At 42.2% G+C, this 12,750-nt stretch overlaps 1 protein-coding gene across 2 annotated transcripts in view; it reads right to left on the minus strand.

Annotated features, from left to right (window-relative positions):
* ADCY2 (adenylate cyclase 2) overlaps positions 1-12,750 on the minus strand; it is a 131,208-nt gene that overhangs the window by 9,985 nt on the left and 108,473 nt on the right. For both annotated transcript variants that reach the window (XM_083448575.1, XM_083448574.1), the window contains 3 exons: positions 4,068-4,226; positions 1,890-2,036; positions 135-242 (listed from right to left, as the gene is read on the minus strand). In XM_083448575.1, coding sequence (XP_083304701.1) covers positions 135-242; positions 1,890-2,036; positions 4,068-4,226 — 414 coding nt within the window. The remainder of the gene's footprint in view (positions 1-134; positions 243-1,889; positions 2,037-4,067; positions 4,227-12,750) is intronic.

Here is a 12,750-nt window from a genome sequence, read left to right on the forward strand (position 1 = left end):
AGCAGCTTTTCAGAGCCTTTGAACCGGCTTGGTGGGGAGATGACTTAGAAGCTTCACTGCATTCCCAGATGTGGCCTTTTGCACTCCAGACAAAATATGGTCCCTACAAAGTGGACACAGTAACTTTGACGTACCTGACTATGTTCCTGGCTGGGCATTGCACTTAGCCCTGTGGCTGCCATGTAAGTGCTCCCAATGGTCTTGATCTTTTCAACGCCGCTAAATTTGGGTTTCGACAATAGCTGTGAAGAAATAAGGCACTCAGGTGTCTGATTGCCAAATAATGCATCAGCATTGTTAATACACACGCTTCCCAGGGCTGCACTTGTTTGGAGCATCTTTCAAGCACATTTAGCAGATCCAGAAGCAGCCAAACTAGTTGAGACAGTAGTAAAGCCTTTTATTTAACTTTGGCCCAATCTCACATAGGACACGGGTAGGGGATCATATTTTACAGCAAAAGGTGCCTGCAGGTGAGAATAGCTCCCTGAAACCCAACACATTCTGAGCTTTAATGCAACTCTTGGTTTCACTGAGAAACTATTTTAACATTTTGCAAAAGGAGCAGTCAGTGTTACTGCGACATCTGGATTTGCGGTGCTGTTCTCTTCAGTGGTGCCTTATATAAACTGCCTTAGGCATTTTGATAAGGTAGAGTGCTGCTTTTGTGGTGGGGGAGGGGAATCAACTGCACTTCTGAGCAGCAGAAGCAAGAAGGCAATGACTTCTCTTCTGACCTGTCTTTGTCACAACCTCTGCTGTTTCCTCTCTGCTGCAGTTTGGCCTCCACCAAATTCATCTCCCTGTCCACTAGTCAATGTGATTTACATCGTTATTCATGTAAATTAAGAACTTAAATGTAATTAATGATGCAATTATTTCCACACCACTCATTTCAATAATGCCAAGGACATTCATTTCAATGCAAAGGAATCTAGAATGAATCATAACCTAGAATTCTGGTAAATATAAAAAACCACTACTGGCCATTTAGGAACACAAAAGTCATCCATGTGCCCCTTAAATGCTGCATGGAAAATTATGCCATTTTATGCAGAAGTGCCTATAAAGACTGCATTGGTGTGTAACTCTACATTTCTACAGCAGCTGGTGCCCTCTCAAATTCAGAGTGCAGCTTCTGCCAGTACAAGCCTCTGCCAGTATTGGCTGTGCTGGCTAGGAATTATTATTATTATTATTATTATTATTATTATTATTTCTTTCCTTTATGAATTGCTTCCCACAAAGCATCTCAAAGTGATAGTGATTTACAGTATAAGAAAAATATATTTATTCTATTGTATTTTATTATTTGATTATAGAAAAAACCCTCAAAGTGGTTTACAAAAGATAAAAAGTAAAATCAATGGAAGTTTACAACCCAAAGCTTAAAATATACAAAAGTTAAAATACTAAAACAGATTAAATCACATTTTTACATTCCTTTACCTGTCACAGAATTGCTCTACAAGTCACTATCCTGTGTGTCAAACCATAAACATTGCTGATTCTCACTTGAGTCTTCCTAGGCACTGGTCAGATTTATAAGCCCTTCCTACATAATCTTACGAGACACAGGAGGGTCTTGTATGGGCTATATTTATAAGAGATGACTCAAAGGTTGGTGTAAAAATATTTATCACACAATTCCAAGAGATATGGAGGCAACAGCTTCTTCTGCCTTAGAAGGATAAGCAAGTTTTAGTCTTACAAACAAAACATGGAGGCCATAGTCCAGCATAGAGTTAAATGTGTTTAAGTTAACTGATTTAAATGGAATAAAATGCACTTAAATCTGTTTTGAATTGGGGCCACAATGTGGGAAACTCTTCTGTAACGAAATAATTTCTTGCTTGTCCTTTAGCCAAATACAGACATGATGTACTTACATCATCAAAGTCAGCAATGATCTCATTTAGAAGCCGGAGGCATTCTAAGCCCTCTTTGTTGACATCAGATTCTGTATAAAATTCTTTGAAATCTGGAATGGAGGCAAACATGACGCAAACACAGTCATATGATTGATGGTATAAATCCTGTTCAAGAGAGAAGAATGAGAAACCAGTCACAAAATGTTCTCAGTAGAAGGCGTTCATAAAATGAAGTACAGATTGGAAAGAAAAAGGATGGATGAAAAGTTCGTGTAAGGTGTGCTTGCACCTATTTAGTACAAAGATAATTTGCTGATGTTTTACTACTTTTATAGTAAGCCATGCCCATCCATGAATAATTTCATCAAGTTAAAGGTAAAGGTACCCCTGCCCGTACGGGCCAGTCTTGCCAGACTCTAGGGTTGTGCGCTCATCTCACTCTATAGGCCAGGAGCCAGCGCTGTCCGCAGACACTTCCGGGTCACGTGGCCAGCCTGACAAGCTGCATTTGGCGAGCCAGTGCAGCACACGGAATGCCGTTTACCTTCCCGCTGGTAAGCGGTCCCTATTTATCTACTTGCACCCGGGGTGCTTTCGAGCTGCTAGGTTGGCAGGCGCTGGGACCGAACGACAGGAGCGCACCCCGCCGCGGGGATTCGAACCGCCAACCATGCGATCGGCAAGTCCTAGGTGCTGAGGTTTTACCCACAGCGCCACCCGCGTCCCTTAATTAACCTGTTTTATTCAGTTAAATTACCTCTCTATATAACTGGCTACACATTTTACATCAGTGGATATATTGGAAACAGCTCAGTGATATTCAAGGAACAGGTTTACCAAGCAGGTGACAAAAGCCCTGAAGCCTTGCACCTGACTTGATCCCATTTCTAGCGCAGTGCAAAAGGACCAGAACATTGTTCTAGTGAAACTGAGGGATTTCTGTCATTTGGAAGCCTGGCAACCATGACACTGTTTTCTCAATCTTTTTAATTAAGTTGGAAGTGCTTGAAAAATGCTACAGCAAAAGGAAGTCAAAGTTACTTATCATCATCAAAGTTCTTCATCACTTCTAGGCAAGAAAAATGGAAATGAATACTGTTCCAGAGGCCCATTTGCTCCAATGTACCAAAGAAGAGAGCTGCCAGATCAAGCCAAAGACCCTTCCAGCACCCTGTTTCCAAAAGTGCCAACCAGATGCCCACAAGCAGAACACAAATGCAAACTCTTCCATAGTTGTCCCCCAGCAACTGGTAACTCACAGATAAAAACTGCTTGTTCAGAGCAGACATAATGCAAGAAGGTATCATTGAGAAAGCAGTAATCTCCTAACCGTTAAATATCAACAGACTCTAGAACACAAATAGTGCTATTTGGACTGAGTATGTTTGGTCTCTTTACGCAGTTTGTCACCAAAATCTTCACTGATGTTTCTCTCATATTGGTCATCACTGCAAAGGTCATCATTTGCTATGGCTCATGACATAATAGCTGGGGATGTTTCCTCAATAGGCTTTCTCCCCTCCCTTTTTTATCAAAGATTTTCTTGTTTTACAAAAGTGTTTGCAATGTCTGCTTTCTTAATGGGCAACCTATGTCCAAGTGGGGCTAGGGAACAGTGCCTTTCCAGTGTGTTTGAGGGACTAGAAAAAAATATTTGGAGTTGGTACATAGACCTCAGGAGAGACAGAGGTCTGATTTTTGCAGCCGGCTTGCAAAAAGCAACCACAGAATTGGAGGACTCCAAAGACACATTGATCGCTTTGGAAAGGGTGGACCTGTGGCAGCTTCTCAAAGGCTTGCACTGCCTGCCTGTTTTCTCGTGTTTTGAAGTTATTTCTAAGCAAACAGTTATTATAAAAGGCAAAGTAAGGCCTGTGTGATCCACTCTGCAAAAGAAAGCAAAGCTCAGTAGCCTTGCCCTTGAAATTATCACTGGGCAACTGGGGAGTGTGTAAAACCCACAGTGCACACCAGAAATAATCTGTCACAGTCTATCTCTCTCCTGTTTTATTCTTGGAAACAAACTAGAAATGGAGGCAAGCTGGTATGCCAATTCTCACTTTCAGTGAGAGGGCAGTCTATAATATACTGTGTGCGCACTGGACTAGATTTGTTCCTGAAGGTGTGCAGGTGTTCCTGAAGGTTGCCAGTTTTATTTCAGAACAGCGAAGACGACTAAAGGTGGTGAGGACTGACCTCATTCTTCAGGTTCCTTGCCAAGAAATGTTCGGCCACGTGAGCAGGCAGCACATTCTCCAGCAGCAGCCGGTTCAAATTCTCCATGGTCTCAATCTCCTCACGCTCTTTTTTGAACTTGTTCTTCCACAGGAAATCTAACCTACAGTAATATTCATTCTGTTACAAAGAGGACACAGAAGTAAAGAAACAATAGGCATCTTGTCCTATCAGATGGTTTTAAGAGAGAGAGAAAAACACACCCCTCCCCCAAAACAATGAAGCAGTAGGTTAAGGTATTCATTCCACTCCAGCTGGGGCCCAAAGACAGAGGCGGTTTTAGGGCAGTGCCACCAAGGCAGCTGCAACAATCCTGTAGAACAACATGTGAGAAGCAGGAGGGGATGCCAAACTTCAGCGTCACATAGGACGCTGCTTAAATCTGAGAACCCAAAATCTGTCAATGTTAAACAGGCAGATTCTGTGCATGCATATTATTACCCAGCTTGATCCAGCAAATATGACAGTGTGTGTGTGTGTGTGAGAGAGAGAGAGAGAGAGAGGGGGGGGGGGGAGAAACCCTTCAGGTCAGCATCCTCATTCTTATTTACTTAATTTATTTGTTAGTTGGATGGTGTCATGAAGCCAAGCTGGTGCCCAAACGTCTTGCTCTGCTTTCCTTTGGACCACATAAGCAAGGTCGAGAGGGGGGGTCTTGTCACCTGGGCAGCCCAGGATCTCCCATACACACTACACAGCCTTGCACCCCAGGGAGATCACTTTGGTGCTCCTAATGCAGAAAACAACAACGCAGGAGGCAGCAGTTGCAAGTTACCAGTCTAAGAAGTCACAGCAGGTGCTGCGATACTCTAGCACTTTGACTTCACCCCCGGAGGCACACTCCATTGTCTCCTGAGACAGATGGATGACAACAACTATTTGTCACTTTTCACAAACTTAACTAGTGATCATCTGATGGGGAGTGAGGATGGGCTGAGTTTATAGGGCCAGAGGGACGATGAGAGATGGTCCACTGTGTGAACAGATAACAGATAACAGCTGAACCATCAAGTGGTGCTACTCAGAGGAGGCCCCATAGCCGGCCCACACTCCCACTTGTCCCTTGCCTAGAAAGCTGTCAGAGTGGTTATCCACTTGCCCCATACTTTCTAGATAATAATAATAATAGTAATAATAATAATAATAATAATAATAAATCACCTGCAGGTCTCAGGGCACAGGATAAAATTACAATATAAAAACACAGAATACATACTCAAAATATAAACAGAAGTAGCGGAATAATACCCCCCCAAAAACCCTCTCAAAAGTTAAAAACAATTCAAATATTTTTAAAAGACAATTGAAAAGCAGTTTAAAAGAATGCAAACAGTTCTCTCTGCTTGGCAGCAGCAGTCCTTTTCTAGTCTGTCAGGCCCCTCCCTCGGCCTGGTGGAAAACGGCAGGAGCCGGACCCTCTCAACAGGGGGCTGAGTGGTTTTGCGTTTGCCCCACAGCACCTGCTCCTTACTGATGAATCAGAACAAACGGGAGTCCATGGAAAACCCAACTGCTGTTTCTTTCAATCCAGCGGCAAAGAGAGGGTTTCCCCGAGTGAAAGTGGCAGAGCAAACGGAGGTGTGAATGAACCCATCCTATTTATTACACAGGAAAAGTTACAAAGCAGTTTTTTGAAAGAGGGCTTCCAGCCCAGTGGAATGGTCCCTTTTTATTTGCCCCAGTGGAAACAGCGAGTCATGAAGGACTTGAGGGCGAGCCCATGTCTGGGTCTAATCTGGAGTCTGCAGACGAATCACTCCTGGTGGTTTGGGATAAGAGCCGAGGATGGGAAGTCTCAGAGGCCACAGGTGTCCAAAACCTCCTGTTATGCCTACCGGCGTGGTTGCTCGAGAGCGAACAGGCAAGATCCCCACTGGTCTTTTCAAAGGCTTTATTACTGGTGCAGAAACACTTACAGTGCAGAACGTCTCAATTCCATGTCTTGCTCAGTCACTAGCAGAATCTGGGAGTGGGCGGTCCTTAAACTTTCCCCAGCGGAGTAGTCTCTTGACCCCCAGCCGACGCCTCCCCTCTCTGCGCGTAAACCTACTGCGCAGAGAGGGCGTGGCCAAAGGGGGACCTGCCTCCCCCCCCCCCGCTTTGCTCATGCACGGTTCTTTGGCTCTCTCTTGCATCCTCCGAGCCCTGCATCTCTTCCCCACTAGAGGCGGGGCTTCCCTCCTCCGCGGAGGAAGTGCTGCTTCTCACGATCTAGGGAGGCTCCACCTCTCGCCTCTGAGCTGATGGCAGTCCCCTGACACCTCCGAATCACCTTTTCAGAGCAGTGGAGCTGAGGGAAGCGAATGACAACGGCCAACAATATATTTGGGAATGGATGGGGCAGCCTGCCTTCCAGGCGTACCTTTACACCAGCCTCAATTCTGCAGCGACAGCATGAACAATGTTCAAACAGAACAAGCTCTAGTAAGGCGGGGGTGGGGGTGGGAGCAAAGAATTGAAAATTAAAACAAAAAGAAGAAAACCTTGGGAATAGTAGCTCTGCTTCATGGCTCCTATTTAACTCACCTCAGAGAAGGGAGATTTTCAAAGCATCAGACAGGGCAAATATGGGGAAAGCCCTACTTAATATACAGGCTGTTCTAAGATAGTAAAGGAAATGCTAAAGAACCACAAATCTGCAGCTGAATTAATTTACAATGACATTTTCTGTTGGATTTAAAGGACTGGGGAAGAGAGAAGGAAATCTGAATTGGAGAGTTTTCTCTGTTTGCAAAATGGAAGCCAAGGTTGTGCTTAAAGCACTGTACTGCAAGAAACTAGGAAGTCACAGTATTCAGAAGGCTTTCCTTCCAAAGACAAATTACAATCTTCTTTGAATTCCCCCTGCTTCAAAAGAGGTGTGGAGAGTCATACTGGTCTTCAAACTTGCTGCAGTCTTCAAAAGAGATATTGTACTGTATTAAGTTTTACATCTTTCCTGTTTCCCTGGAGAACAGGTGCAGGGACCAAGGAGGAGTTGACACTTGAAAGACACAAAATAAAAGTGCCTGTACCAACTTTCATTCTGATGTCTCAATCTTCAATGCAGAAACCACAACTGTGTTCTCCCTCCCTCCCTCCCTCCCTCTTTGCCATTTCCTTATGCCTCTAAAAGCAGCCGTGGGGGTTGACCTGGTCTTTAAATCTGAAATTCAGAATTGAGCCCTAAATACACGCATCACATTTCACTTCACTATCTTGCAGATCATCAGTTATTACAGTGGTACCTCGGGTTACATACGCTTCAGGTTACAGACTCCACTAACCCAGAAATAGTACCTCAGGTTAAGAACTTTGCTTCAGGATGAGAACAGAAATCACGCGGCGTAAGCAGGAGGCCCCATTAGCTAAAGTGGTGCTTCAGGTTAAGAATAGTTTCAGGTTAAGTACGGACGTCTGGAACGAATTAAGTACTTAACCCGAGGTACCACTGTACTGTGTTATTAAAAAATTAGTGGAGTGCCAAATGGATGACTTAAAACACTGAAGCTGATGACATTCCTATGCAGAGCCAAAGAATAAAAACCTATTCATCACCAAATAGGAAATATCATTCTAGCATTATCAATGTACTCGTGATGCATATTAAATTACTGGATGCTACTCTCTTATCACTTTTATATTTAATAAATCCTTTAAAGACGGCCTCCTGGGAAATATGAAAACACTATTTCTAACACTCGCTCAAACAGCTTTGTCATACTTCCTGTTTAAGTCCCCCTTCATCAGAGGTTTGCTCCACCCTCCCATCACCTCCCACCTCTTGTGCAAAAGTGTGGAGAGGGGAGAGAACCTGAACTGCGGAAACGTCTCAGTGTTTTCTGTGGTGGTCTCCCTTGGGGTGTTAGGGGAAGGGGAGGACCTCTGCTGGAGAACACCTTGTGTTCCTCCTGGGGGAGTCTGTCCACCTTTGGTCCCCACCCGGCACTAGGACTGGTTGGCTAAACCAGGTGGGGGGAACCGATGGGTCTCAAACCCTCAATGAGTCAGAGACTTCCCTGCTTCCGAAGACAGGCTCCAGCAGATTGAGTGGACCAAGAAATTATAATAAAATGAATTTGGGGAAGTGGCAGGATTAAAATTAAATAGAAATAAAACTAAATTATTATTTAAAAATCTAAAAGAAGAGAAAAAAGATTTGGTGCAAAGCATTGAGATAGAAATCCACAAAAAGTAAAATATCTAGGGATATGGTTAACAATAAGGAATATAAATGTGTTCAGCCTGAAAAACACAATATATTAGATCTGGAGGGGTTTGGAAATAGATACGGGTGGCATGCATACCTTTGGTAGGACAAGGTCGGAGTACACCAAGACTTTTTAAATCATATTGTAAAAAGATCACTATATGAAGTTTGGAGGAGGTATAAAGAGTGGTTTAAAAGGAAAACACCATGGTGGCTGTCACCCCAAGAAGCCTTCTCAGTGAAAAAATTAAATATGAAAGGAGAATGGTTAATGTATAGAGACATGCTGCAGGAAGAAAATAACGCAATTAAGATCAGGCCGTATGAGGAACTAAAAGATAAATTATCAAGTTGGATGGAGTACCACCAAATGAATGATATCATCTCAAAAGATAAAAAAGCAAGACGTTTTGAGCAAACAAGATCAATATTAGAAACTGCAGTAATACAAAATAACACCAAAACACGGTCTTAAGGTTTCTGAGTTTTTATTAGAATGGTACACAAAAGATGAAGAAATCAAGAGTGTTATGATTAAATGGGTAATGAATGTCGGCCATAACACTGAGTATAAGAAATGGTCAAAATTATGGAACACGGGGGTAAAATTTACAGCATGTACACTGTTGAAAGAAAAGCTGTTAAAAATGATGTGTAGATGGTACCTCACTCCAATTAAACTGACAAGGATGTATAAGGAAACAAGAATTGCTGGAAATGTGGGGTGAAAGAAGGTAGTTTCTTTCACATGCAGTGGTCATGTGATAAGGTGAAAACCTACTGGGAAAACATATACAATGAACTAAAGAAGATCTTTAGATATACGTTTTTGAAAAAGCCAGAGGCATTCTTGTTGGGAATGGTAGGAGAAGATATTGTTAAGAATGATCAGAAACTGTTTTTATACGCAACAACAGCGGCGAGATTATTATTAGCTCAGGTTTGAAAACAACAGCAATTACCAACAGTAGAACAATGGCGACAGAAGGTAATGGAATACACAGAACTAGCTAAATTAAGGGCAAAAATTAGACAACAGGGCGAGGAAACATTTCAAAAAGAATGGGGAAAAAATATGTTGTATATAGGAAAGATAAGGTGAAATAATGAAACCAGTAGAACTGAAATAATCCTCATAACGTGAAATACAAAGAAATTCATCGGATAATAAAAATAATAAGTAAAATGTATAATGTGACTAATGTAATTAATAGCAATCACAAATGAATATAGATAGACAACAAGAATTGTGTAAATAGAAAGATTTATTCGTGTACAAATACTCTATGGACAAATATGGACAAATATGGAAGAACAACAATATGCAAAATGGATAAAGACAATGTGAAAAAGTTAGATGCGATACAAAAAAGCCAGAAGAAGGAAGGAAGGAAGTCAGCTCTCAGGAGCAAGGATAAATGTAAAATGTAATACAATATGTGTATGTGGAGTATGTAACTGAAAAACCAATAAAGATTATTTTTTAAAAAAGGAATATAAATGTGTATAATGACAACTGCGAAAAAGTATGGTGTGAGATAAAAAGGAATTGAGAAATTTGGAGCAGAAAGAATCTCTCCCTACTAGGAAGAATTGCTGTGATTAAAATGAATGTGTTGCCGAAGATGCTCTTCCTTTTTCAGACAGTCCCAGTAATGGTTAAGGATGATTGTCTCAAAAGATGGCCAAAGGATATTTCTAAGTTTGTCTGGGGGGCCAAAAGGCCAAGGATTAAACATAAGATATGTACAGACTTAGGGACTTAGGTGACGCAGGTGGCGCTGTGGGTTAAACCGCAGAGCCTAGGACTTGCCGCTCAAAATGTTGGCGATTTGAATCCCCGCGACGGGGTGAGCTCCCGTTGCTCGGCTCCTGCTCCTGCCAACCTAGCAGTTCAAAAGCACGTCAAAGTGCAAGTAGATCAACAGCTCTGGCAGGAAGGTAAACGGTGTTTCCGTGCGCTGCTCTGGTTAGCCAGAAGTGGCTTAGTTATGCTGGCCACATGACCCGGAAGCTGTACGCCGGCTCCCTCGGCCAATAAAGCGAGATGAGCGCCGCAACCCCAGAGCCGGTCACGACTGGCCCTAATGGTCAGGGGTTCCTTTACCTTTACCTTACTTATAGACACAAGAGAAAGAGGAGGCCCTCGCCCTCCCAGACCTTAAACTGTACTATGAGGCTGCATGCTTGGTTTGGATTAGGGACTGGATAAAACTGGAAAAGGAAGAAGCATTAGATTTAGAAGGTCATGATAACAGATATGGATGGCATGCATATTTATGCTATGGAAAAGGGAAAGTACATAAAGGATTTTAAAATCATTACATTAGGAAATCATTAATGAGAGTATGGAAGAGATATAAAGATTTAATAGAACAAAAAATACCTTGGTGGCTATCACCAATTGAAGCTTCATTACTCAAACCGCTCGGTAAAAAGGGGAAATGGCCTGTGTTAAGTGATTCTTCAAACAGCTCTTGTTTATTCACAGGCCAGGACAGAACTGAGCTGAAGGGCTCAGTCAGCCTGCTTATATAGAGCTCCAGTACCACGTTATTGTAACAACTTTCTAAAACTATCCAATCACTGAACGTCATTTTTGATCCTTCATTTGCATAACTATCTACAGTATCCCCCTGCTGGCCCAGCGTGCGAACTTCAGTACATAACAGCCTACATACAGAGACTTACTGAGAGATCAAGAAGGAAAATGGAAACTAAAAGATTATGATGAAATTAAAGACCATTTTCAGAGTTGGTTGCATTACAGACAATTAAATGAAATTTATAAGGAAGATAGCAAAAAAGGCTTTTGTTATGGTTCTAGGGATTGCTTGTGCGTAAATTGCCTTTACTCGTGGCTATCTTGCATGGTCGAACCCTTTCTGACAGAGCAGCCTCTATCTCGTGGCTGCCTCAGTCGCTGGCAGAATCCGTCAATGGGCGTTTCTTAAACCGCTTCCAACATAAAAGCTGCTTCACGCCCAGTCTCCTCCCCCGTTGCCTGCGCGCAAGCTTTTTGCGCGCTGTGGGTGTGGGTAACGGAGCACTTGTCCCCTCTCCACTGGTCTCCTGCGAAGAGTCTTGGAGCCAACTCTCCGCTTCCTCTATCTCCTCCCCTTCTCCACTGGTGTTACGCTGATTTCCTTCCCCAGCGTATGGGCTATCCCTCCTCCTACTGGTACCCTCTCCACCATCGTCCGAGAGCCCTCTCACCTCCTCCTGCTCCGATGGCAGTTCCCTGACAGGTTTAGTTATACAATCTCTAGATTCCAAAAAGAGGTTATAGAAGAAGACACAAAGTTATTGAAGAAAGAATATAGTATACTGCTAGAGTGGGAAAAGAAAGACGAGGAGGTCAAATCGGTTATGATTAAATGGGTGCAATATATAGGACATAATATACAATTTGAGAACTGGGAAAAATTGTGGAAAGTAGATTTGAAATTTACAGACTGTTCTCTTCTGAAGGAAAACTATATGAAAAAGATGTATAGATGGTATATCACACCAGAAAAATGGCAAAAATGTATAAAACTGTGTCAAATATATGTTGGAAATGTAAGGAAAAAGAAGGTACTTTGTATCATATGTGGTGGGAATGTAGAGAAGCTAAAAAAAATTGGGAGATGAAATATAATGAACTGAAAAAAATGTTCAAAATGACATTTGTAAAAGAACCAGAAGCATTTTTCTTAGGGATTTTAGGACAAATTAACATATAAACCACGAGAGAAGGACAACCGTGACTTCAAGGAAGAATAGGAACTTTTTACAAACTATTAAAAAAGACAACAAAAATACTTGGATTCCTTGGCAAGTTTTGAATAAACATCCACAAATTTATTAGTAGAACATAGGATAGATAAGGTATGATATGTATAACTTTTTAACATGCAGAGAATAATATGTGCAAACAAATCAGAGTGTGGAGCTGAGGGAAGTCAAGAGTGTGGAGCTGAGGGTGGGAGAGGAAGGAATGGGAGGGAATAAAAGGGGGGGGGAATGTAATTGGTTATATTGATTGATAATTTGTCTGTTAAAACTGTTCAATAAAAATATATTTTTTAAAATAAATTATAATAAAAGATGGCAAAATATTGTATACAGATTTTTAAAATAATCTAAATAAAACATTTTTTTGAAAGAACAAAGATTGCACTGGAATAGATGTGTGTGTGCACACCGTGCGATCCAGCAGCTAACTGGGATAGCTCAGTCAGTAGAGCAGGAGACTCTTCATCTCAGGGTCATGAGTTCGAGTTCCACGTTGGGCAAAAGATTCCTGCACTGCAGGGGGTTGGACTAGATGACCCTTGCAGTCCCTTCCAACCCTACAATTCTATGATTCAAGCACTAGTTGCCTATGAAGCATGTTAGACGCCAGAAGCTCAACGGCTGGAGAGGTTGAGGTTGTGGGGCTGGCAAAAGATTCACAAGATCTGACCTTTAACT

This window comes from Podarcis tiliguerta (genome assembly GCF_965153285.1).
Source record: "Podarcis tiliguerta genome assembly, chromosome: 7".
Taxonomy (NCBI): Eukaryota; Metazoa; Chordata; class Lepidosauria; order Squamata; family Lacertidae; genus Podarcis; species Podarcis tiliguerta.